Here is a 25927-nt window from a genome sequence, read left to right as displayed (position 1 = left end):
TCACTGTCAATGTCCGGTTTACGGTCCGTACATACATTTCCTGTCATCACTGTCAATGCCCTGTTTATGGTCCGTATATACATTTCCTGTCATCACTGTCAATGCCATGCTTGCGGTCCGTATATACATTTCCTGTCATCACTGTCAATGCCCTGTTTATGGTCCGTATATACATTTCCTGTCATCACTGTCAATGCCCTGCTTACGGTCCGTAGATACATTTCCTGTCATCACTGTCAATGTCCGGTTTACGGTCCGTACATACATTTCCTGTCATCACTGTCAATGCCCTGTTTATGGTCCGTATATACATTTCCTGTCATCACTGTCAATGCCATGCTTGCGGTCCGTATATACATTTCCTGTCATCACTGTCAATGTCCTGCTTACGATCCGTATATACATTTCCTGTCATCACTGTCTATGACCTGCTTACGGTCCGTATATACATTTCCTGTCATCACTGTCAATGCCCTGTTTACGGTCCGTATATACATTTCCTGTCATCACTGTCAATGTCCGGTTTACGGGCCGTACATACATTTAGTGTCATCACTGTCAATGCCCTGTTTATGGTCCGTATATACATTTCCTGTCATCACTGTCAATGCCCTGCTTACGGTCCGTATATACATTTCCTGTCATCACTGTCAATGCCCTGCTTGCGGTCCGTATATACATTTCCTGTCATCACTGTCAATGTCCTGCTTACGATCCGTACATGCATTTCCTGTCATCACTGTCTATGACCTGCTTACGGTCCGTATATACATTTCCTGTCATCACTGTCAATGCCATGCTTACGGTCCGTATATACATTTCCTGTCATCACTGTCAATGCCCTGTTTACGGTCCGTACATACATTTCCTGTCATCACTGTCAATGCCCTGCTTGCGGTCCGTATATGCATTTCCTGTCATCACTGTCAATGTCCTGTTTACGGTCCGTACATACATTTCCTGTCATCACTGTCTATGACCTGCTTACGGTCCGTATATACATTTCCTGTCATCACTGTCAATGCCATGCTTACGGTCCGTATATACATTTCCTGTCATCACTGTCAATGTCCGGCTTACGGGCCGTACATACATTTCCTGTCATCACTGTCAATGCCCTGTTTATGGTCCGTATATACATTTCCTGTCATCACTGTCAATGCCATGCTTGCGGTCCGTATATACATTTCCTGTCATCACTGTCAATGCCCTGCTTACGGTCCGTATATACATTTCCTGTCATCACTGTCAATGGCCTGCTTGCGGTCCGTATATACATTTCCTGTCATCACTGTCAATGTCCTGCTTGCGGTCCGTATATATATTTCCTGTCATCACTGTCAATGTCCTGCTTGCGATCCGTACATACATTTCCTGTCATCACTGTCTATGACCTGCTTACGGTTCGTATATCCATTTCCTGTCATCACTGTCAATGCCATGCTTAAGGTCCGTATATACATTTCCTGTCATCGCTGTCAATGTCCTGTTTACGGTCCGTACATACATTTCCTGTCATCAATGTCAATGCCATGCTTAAGGTCCGTATATACATTTCCTGTCATCACTGTCAATGTCCTGTTTACGGTCCGTACATACACTTCCTGTCATCACTGTCAATGCCCTGCTTACGGTCTGTATATACATTTCCTCTCATCAGTGTCAATGTCCTGCTTACGATCCGTACATACATTTCCTGTCATCACTGTCTATGACCTGCTTACGGTCCGTATATACATTTCCTGTCATCACTGTCAATGCCATGCTTACGGTCCGTATATACATTTCCTGTCATCACTGTCAATGTCCGGTTTACGGTCCGTACATACATTTCCTGTCATCACTGTCTATGACCTGCTTACGGTCCGTATATACATTTCCTGTCATCACTGTCAATGCCATGCTTACGGTCCGTATATGCATTTCCTGTCATCACTGTCAATGTCCGGTTTACTGTCCGTACATACATTTCCTGTCATCACTGTCAATGCCCTGTTTACGGTCCGTATATACATTTCCTGTCATGACTGTCAATGCCATGCTTGCGGTCCGTATATACATTTCCTGTCATCACTGTCAATGTCCTGTTTACTGTCCGTACATACATTTCCTGTCATCACTCTCAATGCCCTGTTTACGGTCCGTTTATACATTTCCTGTCATCACTGTCAATGCCCTGCTTACGGTCCGTATATACATTTTCTGTCATCACTGTCAATGCCCTGCTTACGGTCCGTATATACATTTCCTGTCATCACTGTCAATGGCCTGCTTGCGGTCCGTATATACATTTCCTGTCATCACTGTCAATGTCCTGCTTGCGGTCCGTATATATATTTCCTGTCATCACTGTCAATGTCCTGCTTGCGATCCGTACATACATTTCCTGTCATCACTGTCTATGACCTGCTTACGGTTCGTATATCCATTTCCTGTCATCACTGTCAATGCCATGCTTAAGGTCCGTATATACATTTCCTGTCATCGCTGTCAATGTCCTGTTTACGGTCCGTACATACATTTCCTGTCATCAATGTCAATGCCATGCTTAAGGTCCGTATATACATTTCCTGTCATCACTGTCAATGTCCTGTTTACGGTCCGTGCATACACTTCCTGTCATCACTGTCAATGCCCTGCTTACGGTCTGTATATACATTTCCTCTCATCAGTGTCAATGTCCTGCTTACGATCCGTACATACATTTCCTGTCATCACTGTCTATGACCTGCTTACGGTCCGTATATACATTTCCTGTCATCACTGTCAATGCCATGCTTACGGTCCGTATATACATTTCCTGTCATCACTGTCAATGTCCGGTTTACGGTCCGTACATACATTTCCTGTCATCACTGTCTATGACCTGCTTACGGTCCGTATATACATTTCCTGTCATCACTGTCAATGCCATGCTTACGGTCCGTATATGCATTTCCTGTCATCACTGTCAATGTCCGGTTTACTGTCCGTACATACATTTCCTGTCATCACTGTCAATGCCCTGTTTACGGTCCGTATATACATTTCCTGTCATGACTGTCAATGCCATGCTTGCGGTCCGTATATACATTTCCTGTCATCACTGTCAATGTCCTGTTTACGGTCCGTACATACATTTCCTGTCATCACTCTCAATGCCCTGTTTACGGTCCGTATATACATTTCCTTTCATCACTGTCAATGCCCTGCTTACGGTCCGTATATACATTTTCTGTCATCACTGTCAATGCCCTGCTTACGGTCCGTATATACATTTCCTGTCATCACTGTCAATGCCCTGCTTACGGTCCGTATATACATTTCCTGTCATCACTGTCAATGCCCTGCTTACGGTCCGTATATACATTTCCTGTCATCACTGTCAATGCCCTGCTTACGGTCCGTATATACATTTCCTGTCATTACTGTCAATGCCCTGCTTACGGCCCGTATATACATTTCCTGTCATCACTGTCAATGTCCTGCTTACGGTCCGTATATACATTTCCTCTCATCACTGTCAATGCCCTGCTTACGGTCCCAATATACATTTCCTCTCATCACTGTCAATGCCCTGCTTACGGTCCGTATATTCATTTCCTGTCATCACTGTCAATGCCCTGCTTGCGGTCCGTATATACATTTCCTGTCATCACTGGCAATGTCCTGCTTACGCTCCGTATATACATTTCTGTTCATCACTGTCAATGCCCTGCTTACGGTCCGTATATACATTCCCAGGATCTATCTGTAGGCATGAGGAGATATTTTTACGCACATATTTATTGTTTGTTAAAGGTTTTGTTCCAACCTAAATTTAGATAAGCTTTTGGCTTCTAAACTTCAATTTTTAAGATAAAGGTTTTCCTTATGCCGGTAACGGAAAGACGATTTTTGCAAACCTTTGAAATTACTTTTATAAATTTTGAAGCATTTTACAAACCAATTATAAGTTTTTTAGTTGTTTGTTTTTAAAACCAAATAACTTGTTCAGTATTCGTGCAATGGTTTAAACCCATTTTAGTCACGTTTCATAGGTTCATGTGCATGACTCACCTAAAACCCGTTGGGCGTTGATGATTAACTAAAAGCATAATATTTTTCGAACTGAAAAGACTAAATAATGTGTGATGGCGTAATTTATATAAAACTGACGCGTAATTACATATCTATCATTTTTAAAATTCATGCTCAATTCTTCCTGATTTCACTGATACTTTATGTAGACGTAATGTCCATATAACCGCATAATGACTTATATTGATTGTATGAATAAATTACCAGAATACGAAAACCTTTTAGGCACTTTTAACGATGTACGCAAGTTCAATATTATAAAACAACGCTCCCGTTTTTACAACTCACCCCACCCCACCCCACCCATTACATGTAGTTTTCTATCATAATTTCACAATTCTATAGCGATCGTTTTCTTTTGCGTTTTAACAGGAAACGCTTTACTAAATAACAATAAATTTTCCAAGATTCATTATGCTGTGATTGATATTCGATTCATGGATGTCAGATATTGACTCAATATGGTACTAAAGTATTTAATAATTTATTGTAATCTTACACCTGGCAATATGCTAATTTAAGCGCTGAATATGAATCAATGTTTGGCTTTATTCAAATATTTTCTCAGGTAGATATGCTATTTTGCTTTATTTATGTGTGTTTATCCATAAATGGGGAGTATCCTATTCATGCAGTCTGGTTTTGGACATTTCCGTATGGAACTAAAATCATGTAGTCTGGTTTTAGACATTTCCGTATGGAACTACAATCATGTAGTCTGGTTTAAGACATTTCCGTATGGAACTAAAATCATGCAGTCTGGTTTTAGACATTTCCGTATGGAACTAAAATCATGCAGTCTGGTTTAAGACATTTCCGTATGGAACTAAAATCATGTAGTCTGGTTTAAGACATTTCCGTATGGAACTAAAATCATGCAGTCTGGTTTAAGACATTTCCGTATGGAACTAAAATCATGCAGTCTGGTTTAAGACATTGCCGTATGGAACTAAAATCATGGAGTCTAGTTTTAGAAATTTCCGTATGGAACTAAGATCATGCAGTCTGGTTTTAGACATTTCCGTTTGGAACTAAAATCGCGTATTTTATATCAGTTCTGTTTAAGATAATTCGTCAAAAACAACAGACAATACATGGCAAAGTATGTTTACAGACTGATGGAAGAACGTTGAAGTAAATCTCAAAATGTTTTACGACATCAGTAAACAATAAGACCAACTGTTTTTAAGATTTACAAACATGATTATATATTTGATATATTTATTTAATAATTTATTAATTCATTTTATTTGCTCGGAAGCAACAACTATGCACAAGTCAAATATTTAAATAAGGAAATCACTACGGAGAAGTTATCTTAATGTAGAAAATCACAGAACTTCCAGTCACAGATATTTCTATAAAAGAAAGATACGCTTTGTGTTCTTGTTTTCTTTATTTAATGTAGATGCTTGAAATAAAAAGGTTTTAAAGTATTAGCATTTGTCATGATTTGAAGATGAAGAACATGGGAGGAGTTTCTTGAGCAGATGATTGACAGGCATAATTACATATGGGTCTTAGAGGTAAATGTTATTTTCAGTTAAACTTCTCATTAACCTAAGGGGAACTGTTTTATTTTACCATTTTTGTCATACTCTTTATGCATGTCAAAGCCTTTAAAAAGAAATAGATTAAAGGGTGGCAAGTTGACCTAACATTGGCAGACACAGAAAACAATTTGCATTCAACAAAAGATAATACAAAGTCTATACATGAAAACACATTATGGAATTGACATAATAATGTTTGCATTAGTGATATTGCAAATTTGGTAACAGGAGAATAAAAGTTTTGTAAAGGTGCAAGTCGTGTTCAGATTATTGTATTTTCATAAATTTTGTTTCTTCGAAATTTGTCCAAACAAATATAAAATATGTGGACTTCAGCTATAAATATTTATGAATGTTTATCCGGAATATCATATGGTTTGACATTTTCATTTGTTTCTCAGCACTTCAGTTCCACGGGCTGGCCCAGCTAATGACAGCATCGCAGACACCAGTTTCAGTTCGGTAATCGGGGCTACTGATGATTCTGTTAAGACCAATGAATAAATATATCCTCGTTTACTGTACCTTCTTGCTCAGGTTGTCCATTTAGCGCGAAGAGACAATTTGAACTGAGCTTGTACGTGTAATCAATGTTGTTTGTGACCCTAATAAATTCGTTGCCTACGTAGACAGTTATCCAGTTGACACATGTGCCCAGGAGACCGGAAAGGATCTGGCTGAAAGTGGGACATTTATCACTGGCGTAGAGCAGGTGTTGATATCACGAAAAATGAAACTCTGCATCATTCGTTTGTGTTGCGGCATCACCTCCTGTCGAAAACGTAAATATGCTTTTGTAAAGTTATGATTCTTTTAAAATCTCTTTCAAAATAATGCTTTGGCAAGTACGTATTTTATTCATACAAGCAATTGTTGCTTTCCTTGTAAGCAAAAACAATACTCGTACTAGTTCTCGTCACGTGAAGACGTCAATATATAACCTCAATATTATATGAAATGACAGTAAGATTGTTGAGTGTATTTTTGGGTGGGTGGGTGTAATAAAACTTGATATCTCAAAAACAATTTGTGACGCAGTATTGGAATACGAGGCGAATGTTTACATTCATATACATGGCGTAACAATATGAAATGAAGGAGTCGCTATTAAAATATAAGTATCAAACTTCATCGATTTGTGAAAGGATTCTTACGTCTTAAGTCTGCGTGAATAAGAAAGAACAATAATTATTATCAGTAGCAACTGAATACACTCCAATACAGCCAATAGTTTTTAAATAATCCCAAATATGATGCAACTATGACTGTGTCAATTTTAAGGGATTAAACTTTTGTGTGATTTTTTTTATTGCAATCGCTCGCAATGACTTACCATATTTAGTACAGAAGGGCTGTTGATTTAGTATTTGCAATATAAATTACCATCTGTATATCGGTATCTAAACTGTTTTCCCATTAGTTAATGTCTAACAGCATACGTTAGTTAACGCGATGAAACACTTATGAAATTGGAGGAAACAAATTATCGGCATATTTATGATTGTGTGAGTTCCTCTTTTGAAATGCTTGATATACTATGAAAATTAACGGAGATTGTTTAAAGACCCCTACATGGTTTCAAATGTAGTTATTAATTTAGGTCCAAGGACAAAATATCTTTAAGTCAAATATCTAGGTTGGGGAAAGCAATGAATGGAGAACTTTAAATTAATTCTTGTCATGTAAGTGTGGCGCTCATCCCATTCGATAAAAATACCATACAAGGTTAGATCCAAACATAATTCTGATCAAAAGTGCCATTGAATAAACGAGACCATCTATACAATTTGAAATACAGCTTATATGTGAGAAATCATACGTCTGATCTACTTCATTTTTCATCGTCTGCGTTCAAATAACTAAACCATCTACATTATTCGTTTCGATTGGGCAATGTTGTCTGAGAGAATATACATTGGTTTACAGTTACGTTTGAAGATTATAAAAAAATTACTCATCAAGTTTGTATAGTCCAGCCTTCGTTACATCTTTGCACACATATATAATGAGTGCACTGTATACTCACTCCAGCCATTGTTGCTACTACTGTCTCCAACGTGGAAGGAGAATCCAGTTTTATTGCGGACATCTTCAGGTCGATTCTCAGCAATCTGTTCCCACATTTAGGCACATTAGTACAGCCCTGGTAAACGTCTGTCTTGTTGTACTTTTGAAATGTGGCCTTCAATAGTACCTTTGAGTCGCTAGCAAGGCCACTGATGCTGTTGTTTTATTCAAGAACGGAGACATAAGGAAGATTTCCATTTGTCACTGGTACATTGTTTTGAGTGGAAACGCTGATCTGCTGACGGACACAGCATGTGTCAGATTCTGTCGAAAACGGGATTTCTGCTCAAAACAAAACACAATGCATTAAGATATCTAAATAAATGTATCACTTGCGAAACGTTCCTATCTGATGAGAGGTGTCAATTACAACTATTCAGACAAACGTTTAAATAGTTCTATTAGGATCGGGATGGAACGAAAACTGCTTGTATTATCTTAGGTGGAAAATTGCGTATAATCTCGTCCTTAAATAATGTATGTATGTATGTATGTATGTATGTATGCATGCATGGACGCATGCATGCATGGATGCATGCATGTATGTATGTATGTATGTATGTATGTATGTATGTATGTATTAGAAAAGAACATTTAAGTAAAAGTTTTAAGATATAGTTCGTTGCTCGGGTTACAACAGCTCTATCTTTTCCTTACAGCGAATCCCTACATCATTCCCCAAGATGTAGTCGAATCTCCACGGTTATTGGTGACACCCTTGTTAGAGAGCCTGAATTCCTTCTCTCTCTCTCTCTCTCTCTCTCTCTCTCTCACCATTGGCAAAGACATTTCTTAACCTATGAGTAATCCCTTCTCAAAGAAAGAGATGATATACTAACCATATCATAACATATGCATGTATGTATGTATGTATGTATGTATGTATGTATGTATGTATATATGTATGTATGTATGTATGTATGTATGTATGTATGTATATATGTATGTATGTATGATTGTATGTATGTATGTATGTATGTATGTATGTATGTATGTATGTATAAAATATCAATCTTTGTAGCTACTTATTGCATATATTCCTCCCGCTATTTCATGTACTCATGGGTCGCTTACAGCGCAGCCAAGACCAAAGCATAACTAAGTACTTCGGTTCAATAAGGACTGGCAAGAAGCATTCTTGAATATACTTTGTAACGAGTGTCATTTATAATGCATCTATTGATGTCCACATAGTTTTGGCACATCAGTTTTCGATGACTTTCTGCATACTTTGGCAAGCGTTAAGATACAAAATTTAAAGTTAGGCCTCTTCTTAAAAAAGGTTTATAATGTATTCTGTCACAAATGTCCCAGCTAAGTCTTGAAAACAACCCGACGTATCTAGTGTTTGATGTTAATAATATTTAGATACCGCCAGTCCTAGAATTAAAGCCTTAACATGACAACTCTAAGTCAACCATATCATTGTATAAGCAGGTCTTGTTAATGTGTGTGTGTTGGTGTGTGTTGGTGTGTGTTTGTGTGTGTTGGTGTGTGTTGGTGTGTGTTTGTCTAAAGGCATGGTTAAATATTAAAGGTTATATGGTGCCAAAACAGGTAAAGAAAAGTGTTATGTTGAACTGGACTGATCGACTGTTGAAATCGAAACCGCACACTTTTGGTCATGAATCCAACACCTTAACCGCTGAGCAAAAATATATTTCTTTTACAAGCAGATCGATGATGGTAACTGTTTATTACTTTATATGGCTCAATACAAAATATTCTCAATTTATTTCTAGTAAATGTTGTTTGTTTCTTTGACAAGCTGCGTTTCCCTGTTTGTAAAACAAAGCATACAATATTTCTTAACGTCTCAAAAAATTTAAACCATATTCCAGAACAGTGGCAAACACTCGCAATGAAAATTCCATCCAAACAGACGTCAGCCGGATGAGATCTAAAAGATTGATTATAATGATGTTTAATTTCTGTAAGATAACGAAAATGGCAGACTGCGAAATCAAAACGTGAATCAATGGTACTCTGACGCCGTTGTCAAAAAGAAACTTGGATGGCATCGTCCGGAGAAAATGTTTCAATGGTAATTCCGTTTAAACAGATTTTAACGGAATTAAGTCAGAACTTACATCTGTATGGTTTACATTTGGTAGTCTAAATAAACCAAGTCGATCAAATTGTTGTGCAAATGGAGCTGGAGTTTAACAACCCCTTGGACTTTTTACAAGTCCTTAAATTACAGTAAAGCAGGACGCAAAGTCTTTATTTATCCACTGGAAACGACAGAAATGTAAGAGTAGTCTTCAGCGCGTACAAACATCCCAAGAGTGAAATGTCTAGCAATGATGATAACGGACTAAAGTAAGAAATATCGTCTGCAATGTCAAGATCGAATTTAATAGGCTGTCTCCTTTGTCTAAAAAAACTTGTCTTAAAGTGCAAACAGAATTAAACATGTAATACTCAAATGAATCCGTTTCGAAAACATATTTTCTGTTGTACAACCAACTGTATTTTCACTTGTCAACTTACTGAGGTGTCATCATCTTATATACAAAACTTTTACAACGTGTCAGCTTGCGTTGAAAAAGGTATATTCGATATATTTTGGCTGGACAATGCAATTTTACCGCATATATTAAACACTGGTTAATACAGTACCATTGCGAAAAAAATTGGCTTGGCTGACCTTTTTCATACAATCTGCACAATATAAATGCTCCTCATGATGCTTTTAAAACTGCATTTTAAAATGCTGATACAAAACAAAATGATAAACTAAAGGAAAAGAGAGACAAATATGGAGACTTACGAACTGACGTTGCGACCTTGAATGTGTACAAAGTGGAAATTAGTAGAAAACTACTGGCTCTAGAAATCGCCATCTGTATGCAATGGAGACACTCCTTGATAGGTCTAGTTACTAGTTTTAGTCAAAGTAACAAAACCTGTCGCCAAGCGGCTTTATATATAATACTTAGGTATCCAAGTTAATTTAAGAGCAAACGATTGGACTCTTGCTGACATTACGTCATATTGTTGAAATGGTTGATATTCACAATACATACTTTCGTCATGAAAAATGCTCCATCTTTGACATATTTCTCATCGTTTTGTATCAGGTTACCCCAACAATAGATGACATAGACGAAAATGGATGCTATCGTCTACTGCAACGACATACTTGGTATACGGAAGAGATCAAAAAGATTAATGCGGAGAATTTGTAAACAATATCTTTTTCAACTTCCTCTAAAAATCTGCAAACATTTTATCATTGAAAGAATGATTAAGCCAAACATTACAACAAATGCAACTCGATCAGCAATTGATAAAATCAAAGCCTTGCATGCATAATGAAAGACTATTACAACTAATAAATTAAGAGGAAATCTGAAATGTACTGTTTCATTATTTGAAATGCATGTTACTTATATTCCTGATAAACAACTTGAGAGAATTTTATCTATGTAGAAATTTCTAGAAAGATCACCATCTATGTAGAAACGGCAAGAAAGATGAGGTTTTATGTTGAAATAGCTACAAATGTGTGTGTACGTGTGTATGTGTGTGCGATTTTGATTTTTAAAGTAACATTACAATTGTTATATCGCTGGGATGTATGCATTGTGACAGTTTATAATGCTGTTTAGCACTGGGACATCATGCCGCAGACATATAGCACGATGTCCAACCCAGTCACATTATCCTGACACCAGGACGACCAGTCCTAACACTAGCCGCTTAATGCTGAGCGCCAAGCGAGGCCGCTGCTAGTGCCAATGTTTTTATTCGGTATGACTCGGCTATGTTTCGAACCTGCACCCTCCCGCATCCCAGACGGACGCTATAACCATATAGACTACTGGAGTGGTTTACGTCTTGGCAGAAATAGCTTGAAAAAAAACACACTAGGTCTATGTTGAAATAGCTAGAAACGTATGGGTCTATTTGTCGACAGCTAGAAACAGAAAAAAAGATAAGGTCTATGTTCCAACAGCTAGTAATATCTGGGTCTCTATAGAAATCGCTAATAACATTTGGCTGTATGTTGAAATAGCATGAAAGATTGTTGTGTATGTAGAAATAGCTAGAAATGTCTGGGACCATGTTGAAATGGCTAGAAATAGATGGGTCTATGTTGAAATAGCTAGAAAGATCTGGTTCTAAGCTAAAACAGACAGAAACATCTGTTTCTATGTAGAAATAGCAATAAAGATCTTGATCTATGTTGAAATATATAGAAAGATCCTATGTTGACACAGCTAACAAGATCTGGTTCTATCTAGAAATAGCTAGAATAATTTGGATCTGTGTAAAAATGGAGCGACTTTCATAACATTGTTAAACAAATGATCGAGTCAGATAGTATAAGTATTACAACAACGCTCTGAGTATAAGTGTTAAGACAATATCTTCAGTATACGTGTTAAGAAAACGTCAGAATAAAAGACAACGCCATGAGTATAAGTGTTAAGACAACGCCATGAGTATAAGTGCTAAAAAACGCCATGAGTAAGTGTTAAGATAACGCCTTGAGTATAAGTGTTAAGACAACGCCTTGAGTATAAGTGTTAAGACAACGCCATGAGTATGATTGTTATGTCAACGTAGTGAGTATAAATGTTACGAAAACGCCATGTGTATAATATTAAGACAACGCCAGGAGTATAAGTGTTAAGACAACGCCTTTTGTATAAGTTTTAAGACAACGCCATGAGTATAAGTGATAAAACAACTCCATGAGTATAAGTGATAAAACAACTCCATGAGTATAAGTGTTAAGACAACGCCATGTGTATAATGTTAATACAACGCCATGAGTATACGTGTTAAGACAACGCCTTGTGTATAAGTGTTAAGACAACGCCATGAGTATAAGTGTTAAAACAACGCCATGAGTATAAGTGTTAAGAGAACGCCATGTGTATAAGTGTTAAGACAGCGCTATGAGTATAAGTGTTTTGACAGACCTTGCGTATAAGAGTTAAGACAACGCCTTGAGTATAAATGTTAAGACAACGCCATGAGTATAAGTGTTAAGACAACGCTATGAGTATAATAGTTAAGACAACGTCATGAGTATGTGTTAAAAAAACGCCATGAGTATAAGTATTAAGACAACGCCATGAGGAGAAGTGTTAAGACAACGCCATGAGTATAAGTGTTAAGACAACGCCATGAGTATAAGTGTTAAGACAACGCCATGAGTATAAGTGTTACGAAAACGCCATGAGTATAAGTGTTAAGACAACGCCATGAGTATACGTGCTAAAAAACGCCATGAGTAAGTGTTAAGATAACGCCTTGAGTATAAGTGTTAAGACAACGCCTTGAGTATAAGTGTTAAGACAACGCCATGAGTTTGATCGTTACGTCAACGTAGTGAGTATAAATGTTACGAAACGCCATGTGTATAATGTTAAGACAACGGCATGAGTATACGTGTTAAGACAACGCCTTTTGTATAAGTGTTAAGACAACGCAATGAGTATAAGTGTTAAGACAACGCCATGCGTATATGTGTTAAGACAACGCCATGTGTATAAGTGTTAAGACAACGGCATGAGTATAAGTGTTAAGACAACGCAATGAGTATAAGTGTTAAGACAACGCCATGAGTATAAGTGATAAAACAACTCCATGAGTATAAGTGATAAAACAACTCCATGAGTATAAGTGTTAAGACAACGCCATGTGTATAATGTTAAGAAAGCGCCATGAGGATAAGTGTTAAGACAACGCCATGTGTATAAGTGTTAAGACAACGCCATGTGTATAAGTGTTAAGACAACGCTATGTGTATAAGTGTTAAGACAACGCCATGAGTATAAGTGTTAAGACAACGCCATGAGTTTGATCGTTACGTCAACGAAGTGAGTATAAATGTTACGAAACGCCATGTGTATAATGTTAAGACAACGACATGAGTATAAGTGTTAAGACAATGCCATGTGTATAAGTGTTAAGACAACGCCATGAAGATAAGTGTTAAGACAACTCCATGAGTATAAGTTTAAGACAACGCCATGTGTGTAATGTTAAGACAACGCCATGAGTATAAGTGTTAAAACAACGCCATGCGTATAATTGTTAAGACAACGCCATATGTGTAATGTAAGACAACGCCATGAGGATAAGTGTTAAAAAAACGCCATGAGTATAAGTGTTAAGACAACGCCTTGAGTATAAGTGTTAAGACAACGCCATGAGTATAAGTTTAAGACAACGCCATGAGTTTGATCGTTACGTCAACGTAGTGAGTATAAATGTTACGAAACGCCATGTGTATAATGTTAAGACAACGACATGAGTATAAGTGTTAAGACAATGCCATGTGTATAAGAGTTAAGACAACGCCATGAAGATAAGTGTTAAGACAACGCCATGAGTTTAAGTTTAAGACAACGCCATGTGTGTAATGTTAAGACAACGCCATGTGTATATGTGTTAAGACAACACCATGAGTATAAATGTTAAGACAACGCCATGTGTGTAATGTAAGACAACGCCATGAGTATAAGTGTTCAGATAGCGCCATGAGTATAAGTGTTAAGACAACGCCATGAGTATGTGTTAAGACAGCGCTATGAGTATAAGTGTTAAGAGAACGCATTCAGTATAATTTTTAAGACAACGGCATGAGTATAAGTGTTACGACAACGCCTTCAGTATAAGTGTTAAGACAATGCAATCTAATTAATAATGTGATATAGAAACATCAACAAACACATCGTTTTTTTATTTTTGTTATTTCATCTAATAAAGTTATACATTTTATTTTATCACGTTTTATTATATTAAAAATGTTAACGATCCCTTCTGTTTCGTGTTTCATTTTAGCTCAATTTCTATATATCCGAGTAAACGTATAAAGGAAAAAGAGATGCTGCTAAAGTGTACATGTATGCCTGCACAGTGCTGGGTCAAACATGAGCAGCTAAACACGTTGATGTTTTAAGATACAAAGTAACGTATTACTGCTTGTACTCATTGTCAATCCGCTAATTATACATTGTAAATCATGCATTTTTTATAGTGAAAAATATCAACTGCTAAGTTCTTACGCGGGTTCGAACCACGGCCCAGTCATAACAAAGACTTTAAAAATGGTACTAGCATCTGCCTGGCTTGTGTCTCAATACTGAGGTTTGTGTTAGGCACTGGTCAACCTCGTGTCGGGATAATGTGACTGGGTGTGACATGATGCTACATGTCTGAGGCATGATGCCCTTTTGCCAGACGTCACTATAAAATGTCGCACTGCAGGCATCGAAGCGATATGACTTTAATTGTTAAGTCTAAATAAGAATTCAAAATCACACACAAAAACACACGCGGGCGAGTTTAAAGTTATAAAACAGTAAAACTACTTGTCATCAAGGGGCTCTAAATATGTATTTTTTCAAGCTAATGTAAGAGGAAATGATTTGATTCTTCCTCACATATTGTTGAAATGGCTGATATTCATAGTACATACTTTCGTCATGAAAAATTCTCCATCTTTTACATATTTCTCATTGTTTTGAATCAGGTTACCCCAACAATAGATGACATAGACGAAAATGGATAATATCGTCTACTGCAACGACATACTTGGTATGCGGAAGAGATCAAAAAGATTAATGCGAAGAATTTGTAAACAATATCTTTTTCAACTCTCCAAAAAGATCTGCAAATATTTTATCATTAAAAGAATGATTAAGCCAAACATTCCAAAAGATGAAACTCGAAAATGAATTGAAAAAATCAAAGCATTGCATGCATAATGAAAGACTAATACAACCGATAAAATGAGAGAAAATCTAAAAATGTACTGTTTCAGTATTTCAATTGAATGTTACTTATTTTCACAATAAACAGCTAGAGAAATTTTTGTCTATGTAGAAATAACTAGAAAGATCACGGTCTATGTAGAAACAGCAAGAAAGATCAGAGTTTTAGTTGAAATAGCTAAAAATGTGTCTGTGCGTGTGTATGTGTGTGCAATTTGGATTTTTAAAGTAACATTACAAATTTTTCAGCTATATCGCTGCAATGTCGACAGCGTGACATTTTATGGTGATGTCTAGCACTGGGGCATCATGCCGCAGATATGTAGCATGATGTCCAACCCAGTTACATTATACTGACACCAGGCCGACCAGTCCTAACACTAACCACTAAATGCTGAGCGCCAAGCGAGGCCGCTGCTAGTGCCATTTTTTATGTCTTTGGTATGACTCGGCTGTGTTTCGAACCTGCAACCTCCCGCATCCCAGACGGACGATATAACCATTTAGGTCACTGGAGTGGTTTGAATCTAGGCAGAAATAGCTTGAAAAAACCCACTGGGTCTATGTATCAAATCTTGCATACGTATCGGTAAACAGTCTAAATGTAAATCATGCATTTTTTATAGTGAAAAATATCAAAAATGTTAGGTTCTTACGGATTCATTGGTACACTGTTTTGTTTTAAATCGCCATCTATATACGACGAAAATAGTCGCTGGATTGATCCACTGTCCTCATTTCAGTTCGTGGGTTCGAACCACGGCCGAGTCATAACAAAGACGTACAAAATGGTACTATTATCTGCCTGGCTTGTGTCCCAGTACTGAGGTTTGTGTTAGTCACTGGTCGATCTCATGTCAGGATGATGTGACGGTGAGAGGTGATGCTACATGTCTGAGGCATGATGCCCCTTTGCCAGACATCACTATAAATGTCGCACTGCAGGAATCGTAGCGATTTGACTAAAATTGTTGTCTAAAAAACTATTAAACTCATCAATTGAATAGTATCAAAGCTTAGATAATCTTCTGAAAACATTCTTAATATAACTCATGAATTATTCCTTGAGCAAATCAAACGGTAAGTACTTATTGATCCATATGAATAGTGTTTGTTCTTTATAGAAACAGGGTGGACTGCTGTGAGCTTACTTATTAATAGGAAACAATTTCAGAACAACTGCCAAAACTATGTTGCATACTTCTGATGTTATGTCTCCCATTACTCCCATTACTCAGTGTCAGATTCCCAATCCTGTCATACCTGGAAAATGTGTCGTGCACAAATATCTCCTACAAATGGAACATAATGCATGACGAATAAAGATTGATCACTGACGTTGCGAAATTGATTGTGTAAAACACGGAAGTTAGGCAACAGACGACTTGAGGTGAAATTAATCACCTGTTTGAAATGAAGACGGTCATTGGGCCTTCTGCCAAGCCGTGTAATATGCATGTTTTTAGATGCCCGACTGTGAGAATTACGACTAAGGTTATTCATACTTTACTGACATTTTGTAGAGTTAATTTTCCAACAATTGATTTATTACTTGCATTTGTCATGTCTTTCTTTTAAATATTTCCCAACCAATACAAAAATGAACCCTAAAGGGAAGTATGTCCATTTTTTTCTGCCTATATTGCCCTCCTCCTAGTAGAAAAAAAAACAAGCTGGCTGAATCTCTCTTTGTGGAGCAGTTTCCGAATCTCCTGGACTATGGAAATTCGATAGATGGCAACATGATTATTCTTGGAGATTTAAAATTTCACTTTCCCGGAAACCCAAACAAATAAAAACTCATAGATTATATTAATGTTTTCAAACTCAGTTTAGACTGGATTCTTCATATTCCTGATGATAAAATTCTACGGTCCTCCCTGGTATCCCATGACCTTGCATCAGATCATCTCTGCATTATATGCCATCTTGACGTATCAGTCTCTAACCCTCCACCTTTATCTGCTACTAAGAGAAACCTCCGTATGATAAATAGAGCCAAACTAATACACGACATCCAAGCTAACCTAACAACTTGCTTACTTCCTACCGCAAAACAACTCGATAACTGTCTGCGTACATTGCTTGACAAACATGCTACAGCTACCAAATGCAGAGTATCAATTCAAAAGTGTTATACAAGGTATAGCAGTGTTAGAGACCAGCTTCTGCTAAAAGAGACCGCCGTAAAGCTGAGAGATTCTGGCTTTCCACCAGACTCGCTATTCATAAGCAAATCTATGAAATCTCTAAGAAGAATGTCACAAATATAGTCCATGCAGCGAAATCAGCCCACTGCACTACTAAGATCATGGAAAGTTCCAGCCGCAAACAGCTCTTCGAGATTACTAACAAGCTAATGTCAATGAACAAAACAACACCTTCCGGACCTGTTTGCAAATTTCTTCCGTGACAAAGTACAAACCATTAGAGATAAGCTTGACATCACAATTTCAATTGACTCGTCGTCACCATACAGTTGGGATACAGCATTTGAGCGGCAACCATTAGCAGCGTTTGAACCTGTTCTATGGATTTTGTACGTACAATCGTGATGAAAAGTTGACCAAAGTCATTTGAATTGATCCAATTTCATCATCACTGCTGCTTGAGTGCTTACATCCAGTATTGCCTTCACTAACTGATGTTATTAATACATCTCTCTCATCCAAGGAATTCCCATCATTTTTCAAAAGTGCCATTGTAAAGCCTCTGCTGAAGAAACCCACACTAGACCATAACGATTTAAAGAACCACCGCGCAGTTTCTAATCTCCCATTCATATAAAAAATCTTAGAAAAGGTTGTTCTTTCCCAGCCTGTATCTCATCTAAATTCAAGCAGTCTTTTTAGCAATGTACAATCTGCATATCGTCCTTGCCACAGTACTGAAACTAATCTTCTAAAAGTAGGTAATGACATTTTCTCTGCTTTGGATAGCGGAAAGATTACAGTCCTCACCCTCTTTGATTTGTCTGCAGCATTTGACACAATAGACCATGATATATTGCTTCACCGTCTCCAGCATGTATTTGGCATTCATGATACACCCTTACTGTGGTTCAAGTCCTACTTGGTCTACAGGACACAAATTGTATCTGCAAACGGAATACACTCCAACCCAGTTGATATATGTTGTGGTGTTCCACAGGGGTCTATTCTTGGACCTGTTCTCTTCATTCTGCACACTCAGTCGCTCTCAAGTGTCATAGATCAGCATCCAGTGTCTCACCAGTCCTAAGCTGATGACACCAAAACATACAAATCTAGCCACCCAACTGAAGTTATGCTACCATCTAAGGTGTAGAGAGGTGCATTTCTGATGTGAAATCATATATAACATGGGACAAGCTCCAGACGAATGATGATAAAACTGAGACCATTCTGATCACAACACAAAGACTTTCTCATTCACATCCTTTACCTCAAACAATAAATATCAGCAACGCCAACATTACATTCATACAATCAGTACGAAAATTAGGTGTTACTCTGGACAGTACTCTCACATTGCACCAACATGTCCTGAACATATGCAATGCTGCATATCTTGAGCTGAGATGTATCAGCTCAATTTGCAAATATCCTTCGGTTGATGCCACTAAAAAACTTGTGTGTTCATTAGTACTTTCAAGACTGGACTATTGTAACTCAATTATGTCTGCTTCATCTCAATATCTACTCCAGAAACTTCAAAAAGTTCAAAACACAGCTGCTCATATCATACTTAGAGCACCATTGTCAGAGCACACCTACCCGCTGGTCTGTACCCTACACTGGCTATCCATTCAATTCAGAATCAAACACAAAAGTTGTTCTCTGTGCTACGTTTCACCGACCCACGAGAAGCTATTGGCAAGCTTTCTCATATACCCACATTAGCCGAATCCGAGACTCGTACCCACGCAGAAAGAGGTGAGATGGCAGTGATCCGTAACGGAGAGCGCTTTAAACCATTCGGCCACTCGTGGCCCCCTGACTGAGTTGATGGTAAATCGCACGAGAGGTTACTGATAATAACGATAGTTCCAAAAACGAAATGAGAAAAGAATGTTTCTTTGGTCAGTCGTTTCGCTGCTAAATAGGTCTCGACAAGCAGAGCGATACTAAACGGTGGAAATACTATTTGCAAATTCGGCAATTTTTTTTGCGTGGATTTATTAGTGTTTGGTTGATCATTGTTGTGTTGTTACTTACAAGTAAATGAAGTTTACTGACGTTCATATTCTTTCAAACCCATGCATTAGTATGATATGTAAAACTGATCCAGTAAAGGATAGTGTAGGTCTTCTTTAGAACGTGATCCTATCGAATGTTTGTAACCCTCTATAGGCTTCATTTGTTTTTATATAAAATCTGATGTCTCTCGGATATTATTTACTCGGTATAGGCTAGTGTTGCTCTTATATAAAATGTGTACTCTTGGATGTTTCTCACCCATTATGGGCTGGAGTGTTTCTTATATAAAACGTGTTCCTCTCGTACGTTTCTGACCCTTTATGGGCTTGAGTTTTTCTTATATAAAATGTGTCCCTCTCGTACGTTTCTGATCCTTTATGGGCTTGCGTTTTTCTTATATATACCGTGCTCGTCTCAGATGTTTAAGACCTTGTATGGACTACTGTTGGTCTTATGTAGAAAGTGAAGATCTCAAATGTTACTTTCTCAATATGGACTAGTGTTATTTCATTTAGAATTTGTTCCTCTCGGATTTTATTAGTTTCAGAAACGCAGTGGATAAATGCCATGTTACGAGGTGTACATTTGGCCTCAGTTGCTGCCCGACAGTATTAATAATGGTAATGTTCACTTTTGCCTTGGGACCTTTATAAGGTGCTTTTGATATTGATAATTATATAAGTTAAGAAACTTTAGTCCTCATTTTAGAATACTTATTTTTCTAATGATTTGTTTTCATTACTTGCGAACATTTACTTGCTACTAAGAATTTTAAAAGAAATCATAATTCCAGTAAACGTAAATTTGTTTATATTAGTTCTTCAATACCAAATGTAAATTTTAAATACAGCAAAAACCTGGTAACGTATAAATTTTCCCCTTCCAGTAAGGATATATATATATATAGTTACTGGAAGGGGAAAATATATATATATATATATATATATATATATATATATATATATATATATATATATATATATATATATATATATATATATATATATATATCTTTGCTTGCTTGCATTTGAATTATGCACAAGGGTAAATATCAATGACAAAATATTGTGTGGCTGTTCTCTTTCAATATGGACAGTGGTACGCTTTTTCTTCTTGTATAAGTCTTTGTTTGTTTATCATTCATCCGGTTGCTGAGAAAAATTGAAGGATTGCTATCACAGCCAGTATCAAAGAGACATAAAATATTACGGGTATGGAAAACGTATGCCGTTGCCAAACATTATAGTCTTTACGAGTATGGAAAAAGAGTACAGTAACCAAACATTATAGTCTTTACGAGAATGGAAAACGTGAACAAATACCTTCAATCGCATATTTGTATATACAATAACTGACGTAAGCAATTGCCATAACACAAACTTTATTCTTCAGTTTCAGAAATTTGTAAACAGCATAGTGTAAGAACTTCATATATTTTGCAAACTACAAACTCAAATAAATATACATTGATTGAATGATTCGTATATTCACTCATCCATTCATTCATTTGTACGTATACAGCCATTCACCCATCTGTTTGTATCTGTTAATCTATTTTAATGTAAGTCACCGTTAGCATAAAACTTTAAAGTAATTTAATAATTTAACATTGACCGGAAAATTGCATATCAGACGCACTGCAGATCTATACAGCATTGATCTATCTGTTAGAAGAGCGTGCTTGTCAAGTTCAACTGGATTTTTTTAAATATATAAATAACGTCTCGTTACATGTCACTCAAACTCGAACATGTGTGGATACCTGTGGAATGTCTAACCAATGCTATCACTGGCAAAGGTATGAACGCCACCTGATTTATATGCTCACTGACAACTTGTTTTCTTTCAGACCTAATGTTTGTCATTCATCGGACTACCACCATATATCCAATACAATTCAAAATCGTCGTAATTGAAATGTTTGTCAACCATTTTCATGACCATTTTAGTATGTACTACATTATTAACCCTAATTCATATTGTGTATCGTATAAAAAGAAGATATTCCGATTTATATGATGCATTATTTTTAATGAGTATGCGCCTTTACCTCTGTTTTGGAGATAGTACATTTCTTCATATATGAAATTAATCAGAAGTATATTTTATTCTACAAGATTTTAAAATTTGTCAGTGTATTGAATGAGTATTTTGTACTTTTTGATTATACGTTTATGCTTACAAAAGAATGGTACGCATATTTGTTTCGGATACAAAAGGTTCATGCCATCCAAAAATAATGGGAAAACCTTTAGAAACAAAACGAAAGTTAATCGTGTTTATCATGTCCTAGTGCCGCACATGTAAAGGATATCCGAACGCATTTCTTCTCATTGTCATCCCAGAGTTTGTCGTAGGAGCAAGGAATGATGTACATGTTCCCGTGAACGCACGAAACGTACTGGCGACAGTCTGGGCAGTACTGGTATTTTCCATCTCTTACATCATCACAAGATTTCACACAACCTGTAAATTCATTTAACATGATGTAATGTTTCTCTATAAAGAAGCTAGTTCATACGAATTTCGAGATGTTATTTGAACATAAGAACGCATGCGTTAAGCTGTCACATATCTCCATAGTGATAACAATGTGACAGTACTATATGATTCTAGAGATTAGTTAGATGCAATGTCAGTGCAGTGATGTTCTTAAATGCAAAAATCTGCCAATCGCATGATGATACAAACCTTGTCAGACTATGTACTATAAACTAATTTATATAGGAATTGTTATCACTTAGCATAAATGATCTTACAAGTTTACAGAATATATCCCGTGACACAGAAACGTCATTGCAAGGTATAAATAATCATTGAAAACAACAGAACTTTCGATTTAATTTCCAATCGCTGACAATAATAACATTACCTCCGATTTATAGTGAATTGAGTACAGATAACATCAGTTGTAGTTCCATAGTACATTCATAGCCCACTCTCCTTTCCATTCTCACTATTTCAACTTTCTTAGCCATTTGAGGTTGGAGTTGTATTTGTTTTTGTTTTCATACTAGAAATGATCTAAATACATATTCAGTAGAAAATGAAAGTACCTTTTCGGGATTCTATGTCTGATGTGTATATCTGTGACTTTGGCTCACAGGTTGATGATACCCAGTGGCATTTCTTCAAGACGTCATCCCAGACAAGGTTATCAGGGCATGGCATTATGAATTCGAATCCGAAAGCACAGGACACATACTGGTGACAATTATGGCAGTATTGATAGTTTCCATTCATTACTCCAAAGCAGGAGTTAACACAACCTGTGAAAGAGGATATAAGAAAATAAATTGTTTTCGTGTATAATAAACGTTATCCGCACTCTCTGATGTGGTAAACAATTAGGAATCTTCCAGTGTGCATGTGATTAAGGAATACAAATCGTGTTTTCCTAACCATTGAAAATGACTGCCATCGCTCGACATATACGTGAACTTTAGTATTAGCAAATCCGATTGTTTTCTTACCACATGGGAGAAAACAGAGACGTTGTAAATTTGTATTAAAGGTTTAGTCAAAGTCTAAATGGACTTTTCAACATCGTATTGGCTTACACATGTGAAAAAGCATTTAATATAGCAAATTGGATATTTCTGCAAACATCTCGATAACTTTGTTCGAATTAATTAAGTTGGCAAACAGTAACATATGCTATTTCATATTGAATTATCCTTGCACAATATAACTTGCCCAACTTTTACTGTTACTGTGTAACCTAAATGTCCCATATACATTTTATATACATTATCAAATTAAACTAATTCTCGCAGATAATCGCGTGTTTATAAAGTTGTTTTGTCACATTTTAATGTAAGTATAGGTGCATTGTATTGAAATAAGAAACACGATGGAAATCAGAAATAAAAGGATACGTATTGCTGATTTATATTACAGTTTGGACTTTGTACACATTGCTGGTGATGCATACACGAAGGATATATAATCAAATTTCATAACAACGTCATTCCATACATGGTTGGATAGCTGAGCAAAATCAACATTTAGGAATACACGTATTTAAGTTCTCTGAAGAAGAAAAAAAACGAGTAAATAAAACTTCCTTTTGGAGCTACTACTTCTAGCGGAAATCGTCTCGACTTGGACTTTGCATAACATGTTGTTGATGTCCACACATATTTCTTGGCCTCGTCACTGGGCATGGTCTAATGTACATGATCCCATAAGCGCAGGTCACGTACTGATGACAGTTTAGGCAATACTGATAGCACCGGTTCTTTACTCCAAAACATGAAACTATACAACCTAGGAATGAACATAAGACGATGCCACTTTTCCATAGGCCAAACCCATTTATTACAGATCTAAAAATGTTATTTCTTTGTTTTTTACGACACCGTCAGTGGTATAGTTATATTAAGCTTTATATTAATTATATTAATTGCTGTATTAATGCCAATATCATATCCATGAGACGTTACGTAACAAAAGAGGCAGTTTGTGTCCATATTCCGGTCAATAACAGAGGTAATGTTTTCTTTTCAGATGATGGTAATCCAATACATGACAGGTGGCTGGTCGGTCCTAGTACATGTGTGACACAGTACCTGGCAGGTAAATCTAAAAGCCTTATTGACCAAAATAGTATTTTCAATCTACTGTAGAAGAGGTCAAGGTACAGAACGACCCGTATCACAAGATCATCCATTAACTGCCCATTGCCCACATGGGGAAGGAAATTTCACTTGACCAGTCACAGGTTATGTGAAACATATGCTATGCAACATTTCTAACTCAAGAGGTCGGTTCGAAATTTCTGTTTAGGTCATGTTGAAATGCTCATTTTGCCTCATTTACAAATACGTTCCGGTAGTTCAAAAAACCAAATTGTGGAGGCCAAACATAAAAAACAAGCGCAATTCAATTAGCCACTTTTCCCACAAGTTCCGTTTTTAGTTCGTACCATTGTAAATTTCACTTGTACTTTGCGGAATGTGTAATTTTTGCTCAAGACAATGAGACCAATGTAGTGTATGGTAGAAACCTGAAGTATTCAAATTTAATGTATAAAAATTCTTTAGAATTATGAAAAGGTATGTAATTTATGCGGCAACGGTATCTGAACATGATATACGTTCTAAAATCCTCATACACTTTTCAATTTTAATAGGATTCACTTGAAATCGAAGATTTCGTTTACTCGGAGAATGTCAACAGGAAATGAGAGAGTGAAAGAGACTTACTAGGTAACGCTGCGGTCTCTGTTGTGTACAACATTGCAAGTATGAAGCTAATGAGAACCGTGAAACGCTCCATCTTCTAAACCACAACTTCTTTGGTCTCAAGTTAATGGAAGACTTACAAAGCTTTTTCCAACTGCTTTATATATAGATAGTTTTTTTTCTCTCTCTCTCTCTAACGAAGAGCCGATTAATCAGCGAGATAATTATTTACATAATTTATGTAAAGGTATTCATAGGATGGGAATTTCAAAGTTGCAAAAATTTGAACAGAATTTTGATGTGCAATTGCGGGAAGCACTAAATATTTCCTTATTTGTCATCGTGTCTAATTTCCACCTTATGCCTCCGAAATGCAGTTATACAACCTATTTAAAACCATGACAACTATTAACTTTGCATGCGGTTTAAAGGTTTTAATCACGAGATAAGATGGTAATTTTGATATATATATATATATATATATATATATATATATATATATATATATATATATATATTACATTAATTTTCTGCTACAAAGTTAACGATGGTTTGTTAAACTGTCACTAGCCGAATCACACCGCACTCAAAACGCTTCGTGAATGGCATGGCGTAAGCTGTGTAAATAGACATGGCAGACCATAATTAACACGTGTATTGTTTGGGACATTCTAGAATCAATCCGAATCGAAGGGAAGAGGCATAATAGTTATGCTGCCTAATTATTTTAATTAGGGATTTTCATCTATGACAATATAAACACAAGTCTAAATGAGAGAGAGAGAGAGAGAGAGAGAGAGAGAGAGAGATAGAGTTTTGAGAACTCCTTTCACACTCGTTTTGTGTCCCTAAACCTTGCCACGATCAAAATGCATCTAAATAATATAAGTGAGCATCTATTAAATCTTGGACCGCCATATGGTATTGTTCTAATTAATGCTTTAAGAAATGGACGATAATTAATTTTACGTTTGTTTTCCTCAGCAGACCTATCCGTAATATTAGAAAGTTCTGGCACTCTACATGTATAATATTGTAGTATCCATCCGTTTATTACATTGGATTAGAATTGCAAGTTCAGTAACGTTACAATTGATAGATGCATCTAAATGAAAGCGTCTTTAACTGCATTATTAAAATGTTCGAGA

The 25927-nt window shown here is 36.6% G+C and overlaps 1 protein-coding gene across 1 annotated transcript; it reads right to left on the bottom strand.

The window, feature by feature from the left end:
* Positions 1 to 20957: 20957 nt before the first annotated feature.
* On the bottom strand, positions 20958 to 24916 carry LOC149792864 (uncharacterized). Its single transcript, XM_089966244.1, has 3 exons — positions 24801 to 24916; positions 22650 to 22862; positions 20958 to 22059 (listed from the first exon to the last, which is right to left on the bottom strand). Exons 1-3 carry the CDS (start codon positions 24871 to 24873, stop codon positions 21863 to 21865), a joined length of 483 nt encoding a protein of 160 aa, XP_089822370.1. The 5' UTR covers positions 24874 to 24916; the 3' UTR covers positions 20958 to 21862.
* Between the last annotated feature and the right edge of the window lie 1011 nt (positions 24917 to 25927).

This window comes from Sinohyriopsis cumingii, chromosome 8, assembly GCF_028554795.1.
Source record: "Sinohyriopsis cumingii isolate HCF-2022 chromosome 8, ASM2855479v2, whole genome shotgun sequence".
In the NCBI taxonomy this organism is placed as follows: domain Eukaryota; kingdom Metazoa; phylum Mollusca; class Bivalvia; order Unionida; family Unionidae; genus Sinohyriopsis; species Sinohyriopsis cumingii.
Note: the sequence above shows the minus strand (reverse complement) of the source record. Positions and strands in the feature narration are given on the sequence as shown.

What these genes read in the sequence shown, in the direction of transcription:
- LOC149792864 (XM_089966244.1), bottom strand. Translation starts at nt 24,873, where the DNA reads ATGGAGCGTTTCACGGTTCTCATTAGCTTCATACTTGCAATGTTGTAC. An exon ending in AGAGACCGCAGCGTTACCTA is followed by an intron (nt 22,863 to 24,800) that starts GTAAGTCTCTTT and finishes CCTCTTTCACAG; the next exon opens with GTTGTGTTAACTCCTGCTTT. An exon ending in AGACATAGAATCCCGAAAAG is followed by an intron (nt 22,060 to 22,649) that starts GTACTTTCATTT and finishes ATGAATTTACAG; the next exon opens with GTTGTGTGAAATCTTGTGAT.